The sequence below is a fragment of the Lontra canadensis genome, unplaced genomic scaffold, assembly GCF_010015895.1.
Source record: "Lontra canadensis isolate GAN:19392208 unplaced genomic scaffold, GSC_riverotter_1.0 scaffold27, whole genome shotgun sequence".
NCBI classification, from domain to species: Eukaryota; Metazoa; Chordata; class Mammalia; order Carnivora; family Mustelidae; genus Lontra; species Lontra canadensis.
This window is the reverse complement of record NW_022631021.1, coordinates 6,527,262-6,550,144: the sequence shown is the minus strand read 5'-3', so window position 1 is coordinate 6,550,144 and position 22,883 is coordinate 6,527,262. Positions and strand designations below refer to the sequence as shown.

The window sequence follows — 22,883 nt, the reverse complement described above, 5'->3', positions numbered from 1 at the left end:
TAAAAAAAATCATAGGGGCACCTGGGTGGCTCAGTGGGTTAAAACCTCTGCCTTCGGCTCAGGTCATGATCTCAGGGTCCTGGAATCGAGCCCCGCATTGGGCTCTCTGCTCAGCGGGGAGCCTGCTTCCCTCTCTCTCTCTGCCTGCCTCCTCTCTGCCTACTTGTGATCTCTCTCTGTCAAATAAATATATAAAATCTTTAAAAAAAAATCATAATAACATTCAAATTTCTTTGATCAAAATGCAATTTATCTAAGATGATAATGCAAATATATGTTAAAATAGCTTCTGCTAAATTATTCTGAAATCATAAGATTTTAATACAAAAGTCCTCTATTACAGTTTAATATTTTGTGGTTTATTTATGTTATTTTAAGTGTGACATTTTACACCAGTTTTTACTTTTTTTAAAAGTTTTTATTTACATTCCAGTTAGTTAACATCCAAAGTGGTATTAGTTTCTGGAGTAGAATTCAGTGATTCATCATTTACGTACAAGAACCAGTGCTCATCACAAGTGCCCTCCTTAGTACCCATCACCTGTTTAACCCATCCCCCATTCACCTCCCCTCTAGTAACTATCAGCTTGTTCTCCATAGTTAAGAGTCTGTTTTCTGGCTTGCCTCTCTCTTTTTTTGCTCCCATGTTCATTTCTTAAATTCCACATATGAGTGAAATCATATGGTATTTATCTTTCTTGGACTGACTTATTTCACTTAGTATATTATGCTTTAGCTCCATCCTTGTGGTTGCAAATGGCAAGATTTCATTCTTTTTGATGGCTGAGTAATATCCCATTATGTTTATATATACCACATCTTCTTTATGCATTCATCAATTGATGGACATTTGGGCTCTTTCCATAATTTGACTACTGTTGACAATGCTGCTATAAACATCAGGGTGCATGTAACACTTTGAATAAGTGTTTTTGTTTTCTTTGGGTAAATACCTAGCAGTGCCAGTGCTGGATTGTAGTTCTATCTTTAACTTTTTGAGGACCCTCAATATGGTTCTCCAGAACAACAACACCAATTTGCATTCCCACCAACAGTGCAAGAGGGCCCTTTCTCCTCATCCCGCCAGCACTACTTTACATTTAAATTATAGATATAAATCTTTACATTTAATGTGCAAGTAAAATTACTGCAAATTATTTGCTTCTTTGTCATTTGAAGTCAATAACTTTAAATATAACTTCTTTATATATAATTGTGTGTCTTTACATATAACTTCTTATAATTGTTGTATATCTTCTATGTTCTTACTACTATACACTATTAACAGATATTCCTCATATAAAAAACATACTGCTGTTTTTACAGTCAACTTTTGCCAAAATCCCTAACTGAAGCTTCAGAAGTGAGGCAGGGAATGTGATTGAAATAAGGCAGTTGGCTAACACCTCTGCCTTCTTCCCTCTTTTCTCTTTTGGCCTCTGGATGTCATATTAGAAGAGACAGGTGAAGGAAGGTAGAACAGTGCTATTTCATGGAATATATCCATTAATTTTAGTTCCCTGGAAAATGACTATGTTACTCTGGCCTTGTCCCTTTGGGGAGTTATTAAATACTCATCCAGATGGCACTAAACGTTTACATAGAAGCCAAAGGTTAAGTCAGTCAACAGCAGAAGTGTCTTAGACATGCTTACTAAAAAGCCAGTCCCTTGGGACCTGGATAAACCTAGCATAAGTGAAAATTAGGCACAGAGAAGGAACACAGATCTGACCCTATTGAAACTACCTTAAATACCATATGCAACTGAGAGAAAATCTCAGCTGTTCATTTGTAAATCAGATGACACACAAATTAACAGGTGGCCTCCACAAAAAAGAAATCATATAGTATTCACATAAAGGAAACCTTGAGATAGGGTTTTTCTATCTTTCAAAATTAATGTGTTGAAAATACAATAATGATCAGTTCAGTGGATGCTGTGGCCCATTCCCTCCGTTTCTCTCCCCTTTGACCTGAATGCTTATGTGCGGAATACTATGCTAGGTGCTGGGAACACAGAAACAACCCTTGTGTTGTTGCCTTCCCTAGAACCTATTTGATTTATGAAAAAGCAAACAGTTGTTTAAGATTGATCATTTTCACACTGATCATTTGCAGTTAGCATATATTTGTACAACTGTAGTTATGTTAGTATTATGTGAAAACAGTTATTTAAGAGGAAATCATTTTTTATTTGAATCCTTATGCTATAATTTAAACAGTTACTTAGTTTAAATACATTTAAATCACAGACAACTACAAAATAGTGTTTTCTTACTAAAATTCCTGAGAAACTATAACTATCTCCTGTTAGGTGAATGAAATAGAAAAGTTCTTGTTAAATACCACAGAACATAATTTCTTTTAGTTTTGACTTGAATAAATATATCATCTACAGCATATGTATACCATACCTATTGATATCTACACATAAATATATGTGCTATAGCATAGTAATTAATAGGCAATTCCATTAAGATTATTTAAAATCCCTTACATAGCAAAATCTGAATTATTTATATGGTCTTTCTATGAATGGCCTGAATTTGAATTAAGTTTGTCTTAAAAAGTTGCATAATTCATAGTTAATTCACTGTTAACTTTCTGAAACTGATGATCCAGCTCAATATTGAGTTTTTTAGGATACTAGTGGTCCAGAAGAAAGAAGGGATTTGATTTCAAATATTCTTAAAAATCAATTATTTTTTTTAATGTATGGGCAAAAGACTTACATAAATGATTTAGTTGATTAAAATAGAAGGTATTTCTTTTTTTTTTTTAAATAGAAGGTATTTCTATCTACAAAACTATTTTTATTGACTCTGTGCAGAAATATAGGGGAGTGGATGCTTAAGGCCCTAGAAAGATTTATGTTCAGCCTCAGAGAAGATTTATGTTTTGGAAAAACATACCATCAGCTCATTTGACAGAAGGTGATTTATATATCTTTCATTAGATAAATGATTTGAGAATAGCTCCTTCTGCCCTTCTGCATATAGTTTGCTTCTGTTTTAAAAGACATTTCAAATTGTTTTCATCACAATTCTACGTTATGTATTTTAAAGCTCAACAATAAAACTTTTTTTCCTAAAGTGCTATACACTAGCAGTTAGGGAATTTTATGAAGGAGCTGTTTTTTCATGATGAGATATTCAGTGATCTAGAAAAAATACATTAAAATGTATCTTAAATGCCATTAGAAAATTAAAAATGGAAAAGCCGTTTGAAAAATTATAGGGAGACAAGTGTGTATTTAAGTCAGATATACATAGAAATCAGTTAAATTCAATTTTACTGTAAGCATATGAAAAAATTTGGGTAGGAACCTTGTATTGATCTATAAAGTGGTATTTTATAATTAGAATTATATTTATTCCACTTAACTATTCCACTGGTTTTAACAAACCCAAAATCCATGCATTATAGCTTAGGAGTTACCCCGTCCCTTCATCCAGGGTTTGAACCTAAGCATGTTACTTGACTTCTTCTCTGTGCCCTACTTTCAGCATCTATAAAATGGAATAATAATATTTCTTACTACATAGCATTGAAATAATGATTAAATGAATTAGTATTTGTAAAACTTTCTGAAAAATGATTGGCTCCTAGTAAGTACTATTTAACATTTAGCTAGTGTTCTCATTGTTATTATGCTAATCTTCAAAGGCAAAACATCAATAGGAATGGGTATCAATAAGAATGAGACCTTTATGAAGTAATTGCTGAGAAACGTTCAAAGACAACTTTTGTATAATCACAGTGTCTTTATGGGTAGAATTTTTTCATCTTAAGGAAATTATTAACTATAAACTAAATCAAAGTATTTTCTTTTTTTACTTCTAGTGTAGTCTCTATGAGGATATAGCAACCCTTTCTATCATACTCATTCCCTGTGACTTGTAGTACTTGGTGCAGTGTAGGTACTCAATACAAATTTCTTCATAGGCAGAAGACAGATATTTTTCACTGACAAACATATTATCAAAATAAAATATCACCAAATCCTACGGGTAAAATATCTATAGGGGAATATTAAATCCCTGACTCGAACATTATAATGAAAGGCAGATGCCCTCCTTCCAACTAAAAGTAATTAATTTAGTGCAGGTAGTTACCTTATCCTATGTTGATTATTTTCAACAATGGCAATCCTGATGTCACTTACTGTCCCTCACTGATTTTTTGTCAGTTTGAAAGACATGTCATTTGTGGGCAACTGGAATTATCTCCTTATTTGAAGAATCCTACCTTCTGTTTAATATACTGCAGACATGAATAGAAGCCTCCTCTGTTTTAATTCATTATTAAAGTTTCTTTTGATAAATAAACCCTAGATATAAGGCCAAGAAACTCAAGTCTATCCTGAAGTATGCAACTATTTTTATTTATTTATTTTATTTTGGTCGTGTCGCTGACTAATATTTAGTGGTCAAAACAAGGTTTTAAATATCATTCAAATTGTGAAATTCTATTATTTCACCTTTCAATTTTCTCAGGAATTCTAATTCATTTAGCTATATATGATGTAATATCTATCCCTCTAGTAACATTTTAATAAATCCTCTCTTTCGTCACATTACTTTGAAAGAATAGAGATTAAATGTAAGAAAAAAAATAGTTAAATTAGATATAGCCACAATATAGAGAAAGGGTTGGACTTAGCAGAGTCCAGAACTGTGAAAGGTATGGAATTTTACCCCACATGCAAGGTAACAATTAGCCTGCCACAATTTAACAGATCCTGGAAGAAGACAGGAGATCCTGAGTCAGAGGTGTGGCTGTTATCTCTCACGGTAGCAGGCAACGTGAGCTTCGTGTTTGCACTGGTTGCCACCAAGCCTCAGGAGTAACCCAGATTGGTGCAGCACGTGCAATGGATTGGTGTCACAACTGAGGAACTCCAAGTTTTGGGAGCCCAAATCTTTTTCAGTGAACTTTTTTTAACAGCCCTTTGTCCTAGAAGGAGACATTATCTTTAAAATTCTGAACAGTAAGCACATCTTCCCTTTGGTTTTTGATATAAGCATTCTTAAAAAGATAATAACAGAAGTAGAAAAGAGCAATTAATACCTCCCTCACAAGACATGCATGAAAGAGCCATGGAAAAACCCATTGTCTCCCACCAATATCCACCCGTCTTTTCGACACTGTCTTGGCTCCTGGCAGATTTTTCTCTGAATATACCACTGCATCAGCTACTCTTACTAACCTTACGTGAGCAGGCTGAGACCAAAACTGTTCAACTTGTCCCATCTAACAGTTAACGAGGACTACTGTTAAAAGGATTCCAAGCAGGTAGATAAGGCCAAGCTAGAGTACTGATTTCAACCATGTTCCCCTGGATCCCAAACCCAACCAGCTGAACAAATCCCTTAAATTATCCAGATCTACCTTAGAAAACCAGATGATTTGTTCCTTAAGTTTCTGAACTGCTCTTTCCCCTTGATGTGAAGTATTACTCCAATACAATATATCAACAAGAACAGACACATTTTTAATAAAACTTATAGAAACCCATTCTGTATCCTATGTTAGCCTGGTGTGCCACCAAAATGGTACTACTGTGTGAGCCGTATTCGGTCAGGTAGCCATTATCTTTTTGATCTAGGACCACATCAAGCCAACAAGAACGTCTAGGCAGCTGGGGCAGAATTAACTTTGAATTCTCTAGGTTCCCTGGTGGCTTGGCTGATGGGTGAAAAGATGGTTTGGAACATAGAGCAGTTAGTGCCTTCCTCATAAAACAAGCAGAAATGCCAAAGATTCATGGAGAATTATCTCCAACAATGTGCTTTGTATCCCTTTTTAAACAATTCCTAACAGATCGTTGCTCTTTTATTTACCACACCATTTGCTAACAATACCACTGCCTCATTCAGCCTCTGACCAATTCTAATCCTCAGGAGCTTTCTGGGACTTTGCTATTCTTACTTACCTTCAGTCTGTGCTGTTGATTTTTCATTCCATTTCTGATGGAACACCATTCTGTCTTACAAACACTTCTTAGTTTCCCAATAATATATTCTAAAAAGTTTAATATCTTTCTGTATCAAAAAATGTCAAGGGTGATCCTATCAGGTCCAATAATCTGCTAAGATTTACCTAAAACCCCATTGGCGGATTAACATGATACATATTTAAATACATCTTATGCCCCAAATATTTCTTTGGAAGTGGAAGTAGAACGTACTAGAAGTAGAATTGAGTTTTGGGGTCAGATATATTTGAGTTTAAAGCTCAGGTTCCCCCACTTATGTTCAGTGTTACCTCTAGGAAGTTTATTTTCTCACCTATGAGAAGGAAAAATTCTATTTTGACAGTTATGAAATTAAATCACTTACGTAAAATGGCTAGTGGGATTCCTGATGCAATAGCAGGTACTCAGTAAATGTCAATTCTCTATTCTTTTCCTAATTTATTGTAGTGAGTATGTGGAGGTCATCAAAGTATTTGTTGAAATGATGATGAAATGTTGCCCTCGGGCTTCTACCCTTTGGTTCTGTGCAAATATGAGAATCTTTTTTTATATGCTGTTTGTATTGTCCTTTTATTCACTATTTATGTGCTTGTAATAGCTTTATATTAGTACATTGACTCTCAAATTATGTTGATTTGTTCCCATGATACACTCCTTTTTTTAGAAGCTTAGAAATGACTTTCTAATTACTCTATTTCATTGAAATATTAAGAAAACATTAATTGTAATTTACATTCATGCCAACTTTCTAGTGTTTGATTGGTAGTTTGAAAATTAAGGCATTTGTGCCTGGCTTTGATAACATCACAATCTGGTTATTTGAAAAACACATCATATTACCAACCCAGCAGATTGAAAAGTAACCTGAGAATAATATCCTGGGGGAGGAGAGTCTATATGATACATCATGACAAATCTTATTAATGTTACTTGCACGCATGATGTTACTTACACTGACTCAGCCTTAACTTACTCAATATATGATTATAGAGGGTAAATGCTTGACCCATTTCTAAAAGATTGTGTTTAAGAAAATATTTGTATATAGATTGACTTGTCCATTGGCCTGCAGTATAATTTCAACAAAAATTGAATTAGTTCTTAGATATATTAAACTAAGTCTCAGAATTTTAGTATTTTCAAGAATGCCTTTTTTGTCAATATAAAAACATTATCACACTTAACATCCTCAAAAAGCCCATAAATAGACAATGCAGTTACTTTACCATTGGTTAGTGTACAAATTACCAAAATACACCATATAGTTAATTCTGAATTTATAGGGAGTTCTCACTGATTTTGTTAATTAGGAATTAAACATTTCACTATTTAAGCAGCCACCCTGGCACTTTCCACCCGTTCTACAGAATTAACAAGGCTAGTTTAGCCTTATAAAGCCCATCTCCTTCATTCTGCCACCAACAAGTACAAGTTGAATCTAAAGACAAAATGATGACTTAAAAAAAAAAAAAAAGAATACTTTACATGGGAGTACCTGGGTGGTGTGGTTGGGTAGGTGTCCAACTCTTGTTTTTGGCTCAGGTTGTGATCTCAGGGCCGGGATCGAGTCCCACATTGGGCTTTGTGTCCAGCATGGCATCTGCTTGGGATTTTCTCTTTCTTTCCTCTGCCAGTACCCTTCCCCCCATGCTCTCTCTCTCTCTGTCTCATGGTCCTTCTGTCTCTCTAAAATAAATCTTAAAATATTTTACATGATAATAATTACCATAATTAACCAAATTAGTGGCAGATTATTGCAATTTGGGACCAATTATGTTAAGAGTAATGATCTGTTGTACACTTAGGGATAAATTGCTGGGTATAAAAATTAGAGCAATTTCGTGCTATTTCAAATGCTAAATTTGAAACTGCATGAAATTAGTGAATTTTGAGAATAAGTTTATTTGTCTTAATTTATTTAGTATTTTAAATAAAAATTTAGTACTCTTCAAAATAGTATATTTACATAATTAAAAATAAAACTGAAAGGGTCATAAGATAAATGTCATATTTCAGTAAATAGATTGGGAATAATTACTTAACATTTGGAGAAACACAAAATTGGATGCATTTATCACTCCCATACCAATAAAAATATTAGATGGATCAAAATTTTAAAGCTGAAAATTAAACCAGAATGGTCTTACAGAAAATATGGAATTTTTTTTTTAAGATTTTATTTATCGATTTGAGTGAGAGAGAGTGTACACTCTTGATTGAGGAGAGGGGCAGAGGGAAAAGCAGACTCCCCACTGTGCATGGAGCCAAGACATGGGGCTCCCTCCTAGGACCCTGAGATCATGAGCCAGGCCAAAGTCAGAAGCTTAACCAACTCAGCCACCCAGGTGCTCTGGAAAAAATAGAAAATTTAAAAATAATTACTAAAGAACAATTTTTTTAAAGTAAAAAAGTCAAGAAAGTAAATATGAAAAAAATTAGTAAATGTGGCCACATCAACAAATAATTCGTGCATTGCAATTCAAAATATAGATATATATAGATATATAGATATAGATAAACTTCATTTTTAAAAAATGGGTAAGGATGTGAACAGAGTTTATACAAAATAAAGAATGAGATGTCTCTTAAACATAAAAAGTTCATCTAAATGTACTTATAATAAGAGAAATACAAATTACAATGTCTCTGACATACTAATTTTCACTTATAATACTGGCAGCAGTCTCAGGTCTTTTGGATATACACCTAGAAGTGGGACACCTGGATAATATGTTAGTTATAGTTTTCATTTTTCTAGTAACCTCCATGCTGGATTTTATAGCCATTGCACCATTTTACATTTCACCAACTCTGTGTAAGTGTTCCAATTTTTCCACATCCTTAAAAACACTTACCTTTTTCTTTTAAAGAAGCCATCCTAACGGGTGTGAAGTGATCTTTCATTGTAGTTTTAACTTGGATTTTCCTGCTGATTACTGATGTTGAACATATTTTCACTTGCCTATGATAGAATAGCTAAGATACAGAAACAACCTAAATGTCACCTGACAGAGGAATAAAAATGTGGCATATACACACAGTGAAATATTACTTAGCCTTTAAAAAGGATAGAGGTACCTGTGTGGCTCAGTCTGTTAAGCATCAACTTTTGGTTTTGGCTCAGGTCATGATCTCCAGGTGGGGAGATGGAGCCCTGCATCGGGCTCCCCACTCAGTGGGGAGTCTTCTTCTCCCTCCCTTTCTTTCTGCGCCTCCCCCCAATTGCTCTCTCTCTCTGAAATAAAATAATCTTTAAAAAAAAAAAATGGATATCCTGCCCTATGCAACAACATGAAAGAACCTGAAAGGTATTAGCTAAGTGAAATCAGCCAGTCACAGAAGGTCTAATACCGTATGATTCCACTTATGAAGTATCTAGCATAGTCAAACTCAATGAAGCAGAGTAGAATGAAGGGTAGTTGGCAGGAAGTAGGAGGAGGAGAAATTACAGAGCTGTTATTCAATGGGTGTAAAGTTTCAGACATACAAGATCAATACATTCTAGAAATCTACTGTACAATATTGTGCCTATAGTTAATAATACTTGTGCACTTAAAAATTTGTTAAGAAGGTAGGCCTCATTTTAAATATTCTTACCACAGTAAAAAAAAAAAAAAAAGATTGGCAAAGATCAAAAAGTTTGATAGTATAGTGTGTAGGCAAAAATGTAGAGAAACACACTCATACATACTGAGGAATGTACATGTGGATATAGTCTCTTTGGAGGACAATTTGATATGGTTTATCAAAATTTCAAATTTTCGTTACAGATGGTCTCGCTCATTTATGAAATTAATGCATGTGCAAGGCTATTTATTTCAGCATCGTGTGAGATAGTAAAATAATAGAAAAAATCTAGATGCCCAGCCACAAGTGAATGGTTAATAGAGTTATAGTATTACTTTTATTTTTAAAAATATTTTATGACGATGTAAATATTGGTATTTGTAGAGCCATGCGGTATTGCTTTTTTTCTATTGAATAGTTTTGTTTTTGTTTGTTTTGTTCTGTGGTGTTTCTAATTAACTCTTTGCCCTGTAATTATCCTCCATATTTTTCAAATTCTCTCACTAAGTCTTTTATTTTGGGGGAGTCCTGTTCATTCTTGGCTACTAGCTTTTACTACATTCTTAACTACTAGCTTTCCAGATAAGCTACAAAATTCTCTTTCTTTTTTTAATTTAATTTAATTTTATTTTTTCAGTGTTCCAAGATTCATTGTTTATGCACCACACCCAGTATTCCATGCAATATGTGCCCTGCTTAATACCCACCACCAAGCTCACCTAACCTCCCAACCCCCTTCTCTCCAAAACCCTCAGTTTCTTTTCTGTGACTCCTTTTATTTTTTTTTCTTGATTGATTCCAAATCCTCTTCTTTTTTTTTTTCTTTTATAAAGATTTTATTTATTTGACAGAGAAAGATCACAAGTAGAGAGAGAGAGAGAGAGAGGAGGAAGCAGGCTCCCTGCCTAGCAGAGAGCCCGATGCGGAACTCGATCCCAGGACCCTGAGATCATGACCTGAGCTGAAGGCAGAGGCTTAACCCACTGAGCCACCCAGGCAGCCCCCAAATCCTCTTCTTTTCCTTGTTATCTCCTTTCTTGGTTTCACTCTTCCATTTATGTGAATACATTTCAAGCAAATTATTAGAAGAATGTAAAAAGAAGATATGGTCCATATATACTATGGAATATTATGCCTCCATCAGAAAGGATGAATACCCAACTTTTGTTATCAACATGGATGGGACTAGAAGAGATTATGCTGAGTGAAATAAGTCAAGCAGAGAGAGTCAATTATATGGTTTTGCTTACTTGTGGAGCATAAGGAATAACATGGAGGACATGGGGAGATGAAGAGGAGAAGGGAGTTGGGGGAAATTGGAGGGGGAGACAAACCATGAGAGACTGTGGGCTCTGAGAAACAAACTGAGGGTTTTGGAGGGGAGGAGGTTGGGGGGGTTGGGTGACCCTGGTGGTGGGAATTATGGAGGCCACATATTGCATGGAGCACTGGGTGTGGTGCATGAACAATGAATTCTGGAACACTGAAAAGAAATTTTTTTTTTAATTTAAAAATTAAAAATAAAAGGGAGTAAACTTTCTAAGATTTTACATGTCTGAAAGTGTTTTTATTCTACTTGTATACTTGATTGCTAGTTTGTCTTGGTACTGACTTCTAGGTTAGAAATTATTTCCATCAGAATTATAAAGGTTTTGCTCATTGTCTGATAAGAAATAGAATGCTTTATGACTTCTTTTTCTTCCTGGTTTCCTAAGAGGAGGGAAAGCAAAAATACTGGTGTTGAATTCACCATTCTTCTCCTGAAACTGTTCATTCAAGGAAATAGTAAGGAAATGTTTTCAATTTCCTTTCTGGTTGGATAGAAACAGCCTTTATCGGTTCCTTCCTCTGTGTTGTTCATGTTCAACTTTGTGATCTATGAGAATATCTCTTCATATGTGGTGATGAGATGCTTGATATTTAGAAATACTCTTCTATTCCTGGAGCCTAGCTTCCAGACTGCTGTCCTATGTGAACCATTATATGTCAAAAGTTGAACATTGACTCTTTCATTGTCTTTACACTTATGCTATTATGATATTAATCCTCCTGAGGGAAATGGATGCTCCTGCCAGAAAGGAGGAAGACCAGTGGAAAAAAGGTAAAAAGAGAAAAGTCTTCGGAGCACCTCAGTGGACTTTTGATTTTGGCTGAGATCATGTTCTCAGGGTTGTGAGATCGAGCCCCAAATTAGGTTCCACACTTAGTGGAATCTTTGAGATTCTCTCCATCTCCCTCTGCCCCTCTCCCCTGCTTGTGTGTGCACACTCTCTCCCAATAAATAAGTAAATAAATAAATAAATAAATAAATAAATAAATAAATAAAATCTTAAAAGAGAAAAGTCTTCAATATATGTTTTTAATATATTTTTAAAATTTCTTTATTATAGTACGGACCATTTTCCTCTATTAAAAGTTTGGTTTTTAACAACTTACTCAATGAATTGCCACTTGCTTTTTGTGATATTGTTTTAACCATCTTCACAGTTATCTGCATTAATTCTTAGGTCTTTCATATGGGGTGCGAATATCTCTGTACTGATTTGTGTTTTAACCCCAAAATTACTAGATTATTTCCTTCAGTCTTGTCATTTATGTCACATGGCCCAAATGCAAAAGTTATTCATCGTATTACATTTGGAATTACATTTGTATCATATTGTCCATTCTCAGAAGTTACCACAGGACATTTTAAAACAACCCATGTGAAAAAAATAAATAAATAAATAAATAAATAAAACAACCCATGTATACATTGCTCCCCTTTTTGAAGTGGAGCCATGTCTCCAAGTGGTCAGTGAGCTATGGCAAAGCCAGTCCAAAACTAGACCATTGTTATGATCAGACTCATCATTAAAACTGAATCAGTCATTTTTACCCTCACATAAATCCTTAAGACAGATGATACAAATGGATTTGATAGACCACTGATCTACCAATTTTTTACTTGTCAGCATGGCCTTGAGTTAACTGAAATCAAACCATTTCATTATTGGGTTAGAGCCAAAATAAAGAAAACTTACATAAAGTTTTTCATAGTCAAGAAAACTAAAAATATAAAATTAACAAAATATGAAAATATTTATGATAATTCAATGAAAGTAACTCAAAATAATTACCAAATATGAAACTACATTATTTTAAATGATATAAGCATTTTAAATAACTTGATTGGTTCTATTTCTTATTAATTAATGGTTTGTATAGATACATTAATCTCTTCAATTCATGTTGTTTTTATCAAAGAGTACTTAATCATCAATATGAGATAAATTTAATGCAACTTACATTTCTTTCTCTAATGAAGGGCAATTCTTCCAAATAGAAGTAGAGCATCTATTTTGCAATTTGACCACATAAGAATTAAAAACAGATTATTTTGGTATGAAGTGGGATTTGTGGATGAAGAATATAAATTTTTTAATTGGAATTTTGGTAGCTATGACAATTAATTTTCTCACTATAGCAGATATACCAAGAGAAGTGTAAAGGAATCAGAATCTATCAGTCATTCAGCCATTCAGTGCTTACTACATGCAATTCACTGTACGAGATAATATTCAAAATGAAAGGGAACTGAGGCTATATACAAGTTACAAAGTAGACTATCTCCTAATAGGGGCAAAAATTCTTGGTGGAAGAAAGTTTGTAGGAAATACGGACGTCCTTCAGCATTCCAGATTCATAGACTGTATGTTATATTCTTTAATTTAATTTTTAGTGTTAATGGATGAATCAATAGTGACTAAAAACCTGCTATTTCAGGATCAATGTATAAAAAGAGATGTGATTTCTGAGTTCAGAAAACAGAAAAAGATTATTGCTAAAATTTATCTTTGTAACCACATGGAATAATCATAATACATTATGTCTCATGTCCAAATAGCTAGCAAGACTTTCAAATGAAACTTTTAAATTTTGAAAGCACTACAGATGACCTCAATTTTTTAAATTGTTGAAGATAGGATAAAATTGTCCATCCAACTATGGAACCTGTTTACTGTAACTGATAGTGATTGAAACATTCCTGTCTACACAAATATTTCATAAATTTTCTTTCTAGTGATGGCTCTCATTCTTCTCTTGTCAGTGTTACTGGAAAGGTTTGTCAGGGCTTTTTTTCTTTTTCTTTTTAAGTGTATGAAAGAGATTCTATTGTGTTTTTATTCCAAAGACCTCTATTTCCTAGTGTGTACTGACAACTGCTTATGATGAAATGTTAGGCTTTTTATATATAACACAAAATTGTTTTTCTGAATACTTTCACACCCTAAGGGAAATTCTTGTGTCATGATAATTCGATGAAATGACATAAAACCGGTCACTCCTTTAACTTATTAACATAAACATTCTTGAATTTCACTTCTCAGAAGGACTTCCCATGACTAGACTGTATGTCTGTTACATTTTTACTAATTCACTTTGTTGTTGTTGTTGTTCTGATGTCTCCAACGTATCACATTTGTTCTCATTGTTCTTATATTAAAGGCATGAAATTTTCTATAAAAACAGAAAAGCTCTGTTTTCCATTTTAATTTTGTGCACTCTATTTGAAAGACAGAAAATGCCCCAGTGGTATTTTAAGAATCTATGCAGATTCCTCTTATTCTTATGTTTCAAGTCTATGAAGCATATTCTAAAGCAATAATCATAACAATTAAAATACACTTACTCACATAATATTTTTGTTGAAGTAAGTTTTAGGTATCATATATTCTGCAACATCCCTAACAAGGGAGTGCAAATAATACTTCAAAATGAAACTTCCCCCCCCTTTTTTTTTTACTTCAGCTTCTTTCTTTGATTAAGAAGTTACGAATATATCTTGCTTCTTTTCACAAATGAAAATCTGTTTAAATGCAATTAATCTACCCTATTAACTCTGCTAAACATCTGTTGTGTTTGTTAAACACTTCAAAATTCTGTTCTGAACCAGTTAATTCTAAGTAATTTCTCAGTTAAATATTTACATGGGCTTCTATAATGATAAGCTCTAGTCTGTCTTAAGTAATCAGCAGATTGTCCAGAGAGAGCTATGTGTAATGTAACACACTATAACAGCTATCCACTGGAACTTAAAGTGGGTCAGCTGCCTTGGACTATTTTTTACATTGTTTTATCCTAGCCAAAAGAGGTAACAGCCTTATGCGTTCCTTTCCCTATCAACATTTTTAATATCCAGAATCCCACTTAAAAAAAAGAGAGAAAAGAAACCTGACTTTAAGAAATGAAAAAAAAGAGAGAAAAGAATGAATGCCTTATAGACAAATGCAGATGTTTACATCATGAATCTCGGAAATACATTCTTAATACTTCTCTTTGAGAAAAGCAATAAATCTTCACATTTGTGAAATTTTAGGAAAAATCCAGTTTACAGTCATTTTCATAGCCAACTAAATACATGAAAAAAGTAGAGAAAATAAATTGGCATTATTCTTCCACAAATGAAATCAAAGGAAAAAATAACACACAGATTATATGTAAGATACAATTCGCTAACTTGAAAAATGGTATACATCTATAAAACATCAAATAGTGGTCAAAAATTTAAATAAGTTTCATAACACATAATATCATAAGTGGTCAATAATTCTTCAATGAACTGTAAGTCAATTTTACTCTTAGATATCAAATAATTGAATGATTACTTTAGATGAGAAATACAGACAAGACAGAAAGTTCTCCAATGTGATATTTAAGTTCAAGTTTTGAAAATAAATATGATTAGATGTTGACCAGAAATCTGTTTCCTACCATCACCAGCCAGTATTTTTCCATCCCAGTGTTTCTTTCCTTAAGATCCAATTTACTAAGTATCTATTGAGGCTCTTCCATAAGTATGTCAGAAGATAGAAAAAAAAATGATGATCTGTCCTCTAGGACTCCAGTTCAACTAAGAGGATACGTAAGGTACACACATAATGATATGAAAGCCAGAGTAAGGAGGAACTGTGAGAAGGGTCTGAAACAAATGCTGAGCTCTACCCAAGTTTAGGTAGGCTGGAGCTTAGGTCCATGCATAATTTTCTTTTTTTTTTTTTTTTAAGATTTTATTTATTCATTTGACAGAGATCACAAGTAGGCAGAGGCAGGCAGAGAGAGAGAGGAGGAAGCAGGCTCCCCACTGAGCAGAAAGCCCGATGTGGGGCTCGATCCCAGGACCTGGGATCATGACCTGAGCCGAAGGCAGAGGCTTTAACCCACTGAGCCACCCAGGTGCCCCCTAATTTTCAATAGTAAGTGATCAGCAAATTCACTATTTGACTTTACTAGGTGGGAGGAGTAGTAAGCTGAATAATTGTAAATAATGAATCATTCCCAAATTTTGATTTCTTATTTTGGGAAAAAATATAATTTTTCTGTAGTTGGTTGGCCTGTGTTTTACTAATGACAATGTTGATACTATTTTTCTCTGTAAATATCAACTAAAATTCAATAAAGATAGCTCAAAAATATTCTGAACATTAATGCAATATGGCTAGGATTAAAAATTGGTCATGGATAACTGAAATAGTTAATAATCCATTTGAGATTAAAAGTAATTCCCTGACTTTTCATTAAAAATCTCCCTGGGTTCTAGATTTAGCAAATATAAGGTGGGGTGGGACATGGGATACAGAATCATGAATATTTAGGAGGTATATTCGTGGGTTTATGTGTGTGAGTGTACCATTTGGACTTTGCACACAGAAGGTTCTCATAAATATTTTTGAATCCATTGAATCCATTCCAAATCAAGTTTAATATTTTTGCATTTTTGTCCGCTTTTGTATATAATTTGTCCAACTAAGTGAGTGCAATTTTGATTATATGTGGCATGGAATTAATTGTACTCCCTTCATGAATATTTGGTGTGTGTATGTTTTAGTAGCTCATGTTTAAAAACACTGAAAGAGCTGTCAATGTTTGGATGGATATCAAAAATGTTATATATAAGTTTGACTATTCATGAAATGATAATAGTTTCCTAGGGGTAAAAGGAAGGAGTTTAATCTAGAGCCAAGATTGTGTCAGTCTTTTTGAAAAATGACACAACTCCCTATAATTATAATTAATACTTGGTATATTTGGATTTTAAAAGTTGTTTTTCTTATGCACATTATAAATGTACCACCCTAAAGTTGACCTAATTAGCCAACTTTCCTTGGTTATATATCATTTGGCAGGTGTTTTTTGCAAAAAAAAAAATCAAACAGAACTGACCACTTTTTTCATTCCTTGTTTTTTATTCCTGCCTAAATCAATAAAACATAGGATTTATGTGCCCCTATAACATTAAATTGTTCTAAGAACAGGACACATGGGTGGCTTAGTTAGTCTAGCATCTGCTTTCAGCTCAGTCATGATTCCAGGGTCCTGGGATTGAGTCCCGCATTGGACTTCCTGCTCATTGGGGCATCTGTTTCTCTCTCTGCTCCTCCCCCCACTAGTGAGTGCTCTCTCTCTGACAAATAAATAAAGCATTTAAAAATAAATAAATAAAAAATAAATTGTTCTACGAATAGATTTTTAAAAATGAAAGTAGTAAATACCTATATTTTACTAGGGTTTTATAGGGAAGGAATGAGAAAGACTGGATAAAACACTGAGGATTTGTGATTCATGCAGAATTTTTTGTATTAATGCTTTTTGAAAATGAGTTACAGTGATTTTTATTAAATACTGACAACATTAATCAAATGAAAGCTGTATGAATGAAAAATTACATGTTTATAACTTTTTTCTATTTAAAATAAAATTAGATGGTGAAATTATGCATATGACATTTATTAAAACAGTTTCTTCTATAAAAAATGAATATATACATAATAAATAATTATAGGTCACCACAAACACATCTGATATTTTAGTTTAAAGTTAACCACACTTTTAAAGAAAAAGGTCAGAATGTACAAATGTATCCTAAGTTTTTTAAAATTAGATAAGAAAAGAATGCTTCTTCTGAATGGAGGTAAATTTAGATTTGTTTGAATATTTATTACTATTTTTCTCATTTATTCCAAACTAAGCATTTAATATATGATAGGTTAATCACAAATATTTGCAAAACTCTTTGAAAATTATTGGCTCTACCCAAAACTTACTGAAGTGAATGGATTTTCCAGTATGAATTTTTTCACTCAGATTCTTGGGCCCATAATGTGAATAAGATTAATATAATAATACAAGACAGATTCTACCTGTTGTCCTTTAAACTTGGCAAATGATTACCTGTACAATGATTTAATTGAGGTCAAGTACAAGGCACTTTAAGACTGATAAACTTCAGGGCATCTGGGTGGCTCAGTGGGATAAAGCCTCTGCCTTCAGCTCGGGTCATGATCCCAGGGTCCTCCAATCGAGCCCCGCATCGGGCTCTTTGCTCAGCAGGGAGCCTGCTTCCTCCTCTCTTTCTGCCTGCTTCTCTGCCTACTTGTGATCTCTGTCTGTCAGATAAATAAATAAAATCTTAAAAAAAAAAAAAAAAGACTGATAAACTTCATCCCTTCCTGTGGAAAGTCAGGGAAGGTCAGGCTGGGTTTTCTTCTTTTTTTTTTTTAATTTTTAAATTTAATTTTATTTAAAATTTATTTAGTTTTATTTAATAAATTTAATTTATTTAAATTCAAGTTAGTTAACATATAGTATAATATTAGTTTCAGGACTAAAATTTAGTGATTCATCAGTTGCATATAATACCCAGTACTCATTATGTAACATGCCCTCCTTAATGCCCATCACCCAGTTACCCCATTCCTCAGCCACCCACCTCCAGCAACCCTCACATTGTTCTTTACAGTTAAGAATCTCTTAATGCGGGCTCCTGGGTGGCTCAGTGAGTTAAAGCCTGCCTTCAGCTCAGGTCATGATCCCAGAGTCCTGGGATCCAGGCCCGCATTGGGCTCTCTGCTCAGCAGGGAATCTGCTTCCTCCTCTCTCTCTCTGCCTGCCTCTCTGCCTACTTAAGATCTGTGCCTGTGTATCTACTTAAGATCTGTGTCTGTCAAATAAATAAATAAAATCTTTAAAAAAAAAAAAAAAGAATCTCTTAATGGTTTGCCTCCCTCTCGGTTTTTATCTTATTTTTTCTTCCCCTCCCATATGTTTATTTTTTTCTTTAAATTCCACATATGAGTGAAATCATATGGTATTTGTCTTTCTCGGACTCATTTCACTTGGCATAATATACTCTAGTTCCATCCACATTGTTGCAAATGGCAAGATTTCATTCTTTTTGATGACTAATATTCCAGTGTGTGTGTGTGTGTGTGTGTGTGTGTGTGTGTTTATATATATACCACATCTTTACCCACTCATCAGTCAATGGACAACTGGGCTCTTTTCCATATTTTGGCCATTGTGGACATTGCTGCTATAAACATTGGGGGTGCAGGTGCCGCTTTAAATCACTATGTTTATATTTTCTTTATAAATACCTACTGGTACAATTGCTGTGTCATAATGTAGCTCTTTTTTTAATTTTTTGAGGACCCTCCATACTGTTTTCCATAGCACCCATACCAGTTTGCATTTCCACCAATAGTGTAAAATGTTTCCTCTCTCTCTGCATCCTTGCCAACATCTGTTTCCTGAGTTGTTCATTTTAGCCATTCTGACTAGCATAAGGTGGTATCTCTTTGTGCTTTGGATTTGTATTTCCCTGATGATAAGTGATTTTTAACATTTTCTCACACATCTGTCATTTGTATTTCTTCTTTAGAGAAATGTCCATTCCTGTCATATGCCCATTTCTTCTTGACTGGATTTTTTGGTTTTTGGGTGTTGAGTTTGATAAGTTCTTTATAGATTTTGGGTAGCAGCATTTTGTCTGATAGGTCATTTGCAAATATCTTCTTCCATTCTATGGCTTACTTTTTAGTTTTGTTGATTGTTTCCTTTACTGTGCAGAAGCTTTTTATCTTGATGAAGTCCTGATAGTTCATTTTTGCTTTTGTCTCCTTTGCCTCTGAAGACAGGTCTGGTAACAAGTTGCTGTGGCCAAGATTAAAGAGGTTGCTGCCTGTGTTCTTCTGTAGGATTTTGATGTATTCTTATCTCACATTGAGGTCTTCCATCCATTTTGAATTTATTTTTGTGTCTGGTATAAGGGGTCCAGTTTCATTCTTCTGCATGTGACTGTCCAATTTTCCCAATACTGTTTGTTGAAGAGACTCTCTTTTTTCCAGTGGATAATCTTTCCTGCTTTGTCAAAGATTAGTTGACCATAGAGTTGAGGGTCCATTTCTGGGTTCTCTGTTCTGCTCCATTGACCAGTGTCCGGTTTTGTGTGTGTGATTTTTGTTTGTTTGTTTGTTTTTTTGCTAGTACCATACTGTCTTGATTATTACAGCTTTGTAATATAGCTTGAAGTACAGAATTGTGATCAGGCTGGGTTTTCTTAAGATCAGTTTGGCATGATGTGGAGAATCGAGGGGTTGGTGTCTGGTTCAAGTAGGAAGCAGATGAGCAAGCAAAAAGTAATGATTGGAGCCTTAGGAATGAAAAGAAATAGATGGTTCCAAATATACTTTGTGGAGATGGACCAACCAAACTAGGTAACTGGATGTGAAAGAGAGATTTGAGAAAGGAAAATATGGGGGATGAGTTCTAAATTTCTGGCATGAGCACTAACAGGATATTGTGTGAATTGACAGAGTTGGAGAATGCTGGAAGAGGATTCAGTTTGAGAGGAGAGGGTCCTAAGTCAGTGTTTAATGTGCTAAGTTTCAGATGCCCTAGAGGAGTAAGTTTCTCATGCAGGTGGTTAGGTACCTACTTTGGAAATCTTAGAATCACTGGCCTAGAATATTCAAAGTCCACAGTATATTAGATCATGGCAAGAGAATGAGGACTGAGAAGAAAATGAGCCTAAACGCCCAAGTTTAAAATGTAGAATAAGGAAGGAGAAAGCATCAGGAGAACTAAGAAGAAACTTTCGGAGAGACAATAACTACTGACAATTTTTAAAAAAATATACCATCATTTTGAGTTTCATTTTAAGTAAGAAGTCCTGTATAAAAGTAACTGTGACAATCAGGAGACTTGACTTACAGATTAACAGCACCTGGAATTTCCTGGGCCTTTTTTATAATCTGAAAAAAAAAGAATGCTTATTTTTTCCTGCCTCTTGATAATGTTGTTGTGAGAAAGTATTAAATAATGTCTATGATATTAACAATTAAATATTATGAGAAGACATATATTGAAGCCAACATCATAATCATGTGTTTTCTTAGTGGGTTTTTAGAAGAGCTACTCTCAACCAAAAATGTGGCTGTATTTGTAGAGTTCATTTACAGAAAGAACCTTCTTTTTTTTTTTCCTGTTTGCAAATATTGTTACTACTTATTTATAGTAGTTTGGTAAAACATAGTTCTGACCATAGGAGAGTCAGAAAGGAAGGAAGTCTGGAGTTTGGAAGTGAACACTGGCCTCACACCTGGTTTAGAATCACTTTTTTTTTTTCTTTTCTGGAGTTAGCTCCAAAGACAAACCAGTCACAGAGGGACAATTTATCATTATCAATATATTACAGAGCTTAACTTTGGAAGAGCTCAGATCACTCTAAAAGTTTTGTTTATCAATAAAGTAGGTATTACTTTTCACAGCATTCTTCATGAGGCAGATGTACTTGAAACAGTCTATTAACAAGTGTCCTTTCCACCCTCCCAGGGTTCCGTGGGGATACAAGGACCACAGGGTCCACCTGGAAAAGAAGGTCAAAGGGTAAGTAAACTTGGAACAACTGGCAGGCATTATTATCTAAGGGCTTACTTATTTCTGAACATTAATGAAAATAAACCCAAAATACACAAGCAGATGAGGAGAGGGTTAATGATCCAAAGCCTGAAATCTGAGTTGAGATTTTGACAGAGCTTTTACAATCCAGAAAGTTCTCTATGAACTTTCAAGATTGGCAGCACAAATGTAGAGATGCATTAGGTGAAATGAGTTAACCGTAATTTGATCTAGGGCACATTGGTCTTATTTTGGGGTTTTGAGTTAAGCTGATCTTTGCAGAGTTAAGTTGATGAGTATCTTTGTGGAGTTCCTGCCTGTACATGAATTCTGTAAAGATGGTGGATATTAACTACAGTCTTTAGTTGAATTAAATTATTGACATTAGTGATGCTTTGTAATGCTTCTTTTTGAGTTTTCTGCCTTTGAGATAAAATATGTAGTAAGTGAATAAATTGTAGTTGCAATAGTTAGTCTTAGCTTTCCCCAGGAAAGGGAACCCCTGCAGTGATAATGGGTAAGCTTCACTTCAACAGCAGTGGGTCACTCCATTCTTATGGCTTATTGTTATTACTATTTTCAAATCATTTTAATGCCTTGAAACACTTTATGTGCTTGCTCATATGATTATTGTTATTAACTTTTGTTACCTGATAGATGAGGATTGTATGATTCAGGGTTTAGGTGATTTGCCTAAAGTCAAAGAGCTAATAAAAAGAAGACCAGAACTTGAATATGGGGCTTCTGATTCTAAATCCCATGTTCTCTTTTACTGTCCTACGATATTAACCCCAAATCTCTTTTTTAGTCATTTTTGTTTATTATTTCCAGTTTTGTCCTCTGGCAAATAAGTCTTTTACCTCAAATATATCAAAATCCTTCAACTATTTGGGAACCAGTGGTATATTTTACCAATGTTTACCTTTTATCAGGTTAAAATCTCATTTCTCTTAATTCTCTTATATGGATTTCTGACTCCCGACATGCTAGAAAGTACTCATGGACTTTCTGGCGGTATCAGGAATGGGACTGAACATGTGTGATGTTATTTAGGGCAGAGCAAAATGTGGCAAGTATGCCCTTGTACTATAGAAAATATACTTCAATTGGAGCTTAAGATTGAGCTGATGTGCTTCTGTGTATTTTTTTTAAACTAACTTTTTCTACTACAGCAACTTTTTTGTTTTTTTTTTAATTTTTTGGTAGTACAATTAAGATTTGATTTGGATAAAAAATCAAAATTAAAAACTAAATATTCTATGTTTACTTTTTATTACGGATAGCTAGTTTAGTAATACAAAAGGGCTTAATAAGTTTTGATGGTTAAGAAAATAAAAGGAGGGCACCTGGATGGCTCAGTCGTTAAGCATCTGCCTTCTACTCAGATCATGATCCCAGAGTCCTGGGATCGAGCCCTGCTGGGTGGGAAGCCTGCTTCTCCCTCTCCCACGCCCCCTGCTTGTGTTCCCTCTCTCACTGTATCTCTCTCTGTCAAATAAATAAAAAATCTTAAAGAAAAAAAAAAAAGGAAAGTAAAAGTTTGTGAATAACAGCTAAGATTTATGAGCCTCCTATCATGTGCTAAATGCTTCACATTATTATTTCCTTTTGTTTATTTCTC

The 22,883-nt window shown here is 34.1% G+C and overlaps 1 protein-coding gene across 6 annotated transcripts in view; it reads left to right on the top strand.

Annotated features, from left to right (window-relative positions):
* Positions 1 to 22,883, top strand: part of COL19A1 (collagen type XIX alpha 1 chain) — a 312,492-nt gene that overhangs the window by 154,782 nt on the left and 134,827 nt on the right. For all 6 annotated transcript variants that reach the window (XM_032864437.1, XM_032864441.1, XM_032864440.1 and 3 more), the window contains one exon: positions 21,197 to 21,250. In XM_032864437.1, the coding sequence (XP_032720328.1) occupies positions 21,197 to 21,250 (54 nt within the window). The remainder of the gene's footprint in view (positions 1 to 21,196; positions 21,251 to 22,883) is intronic.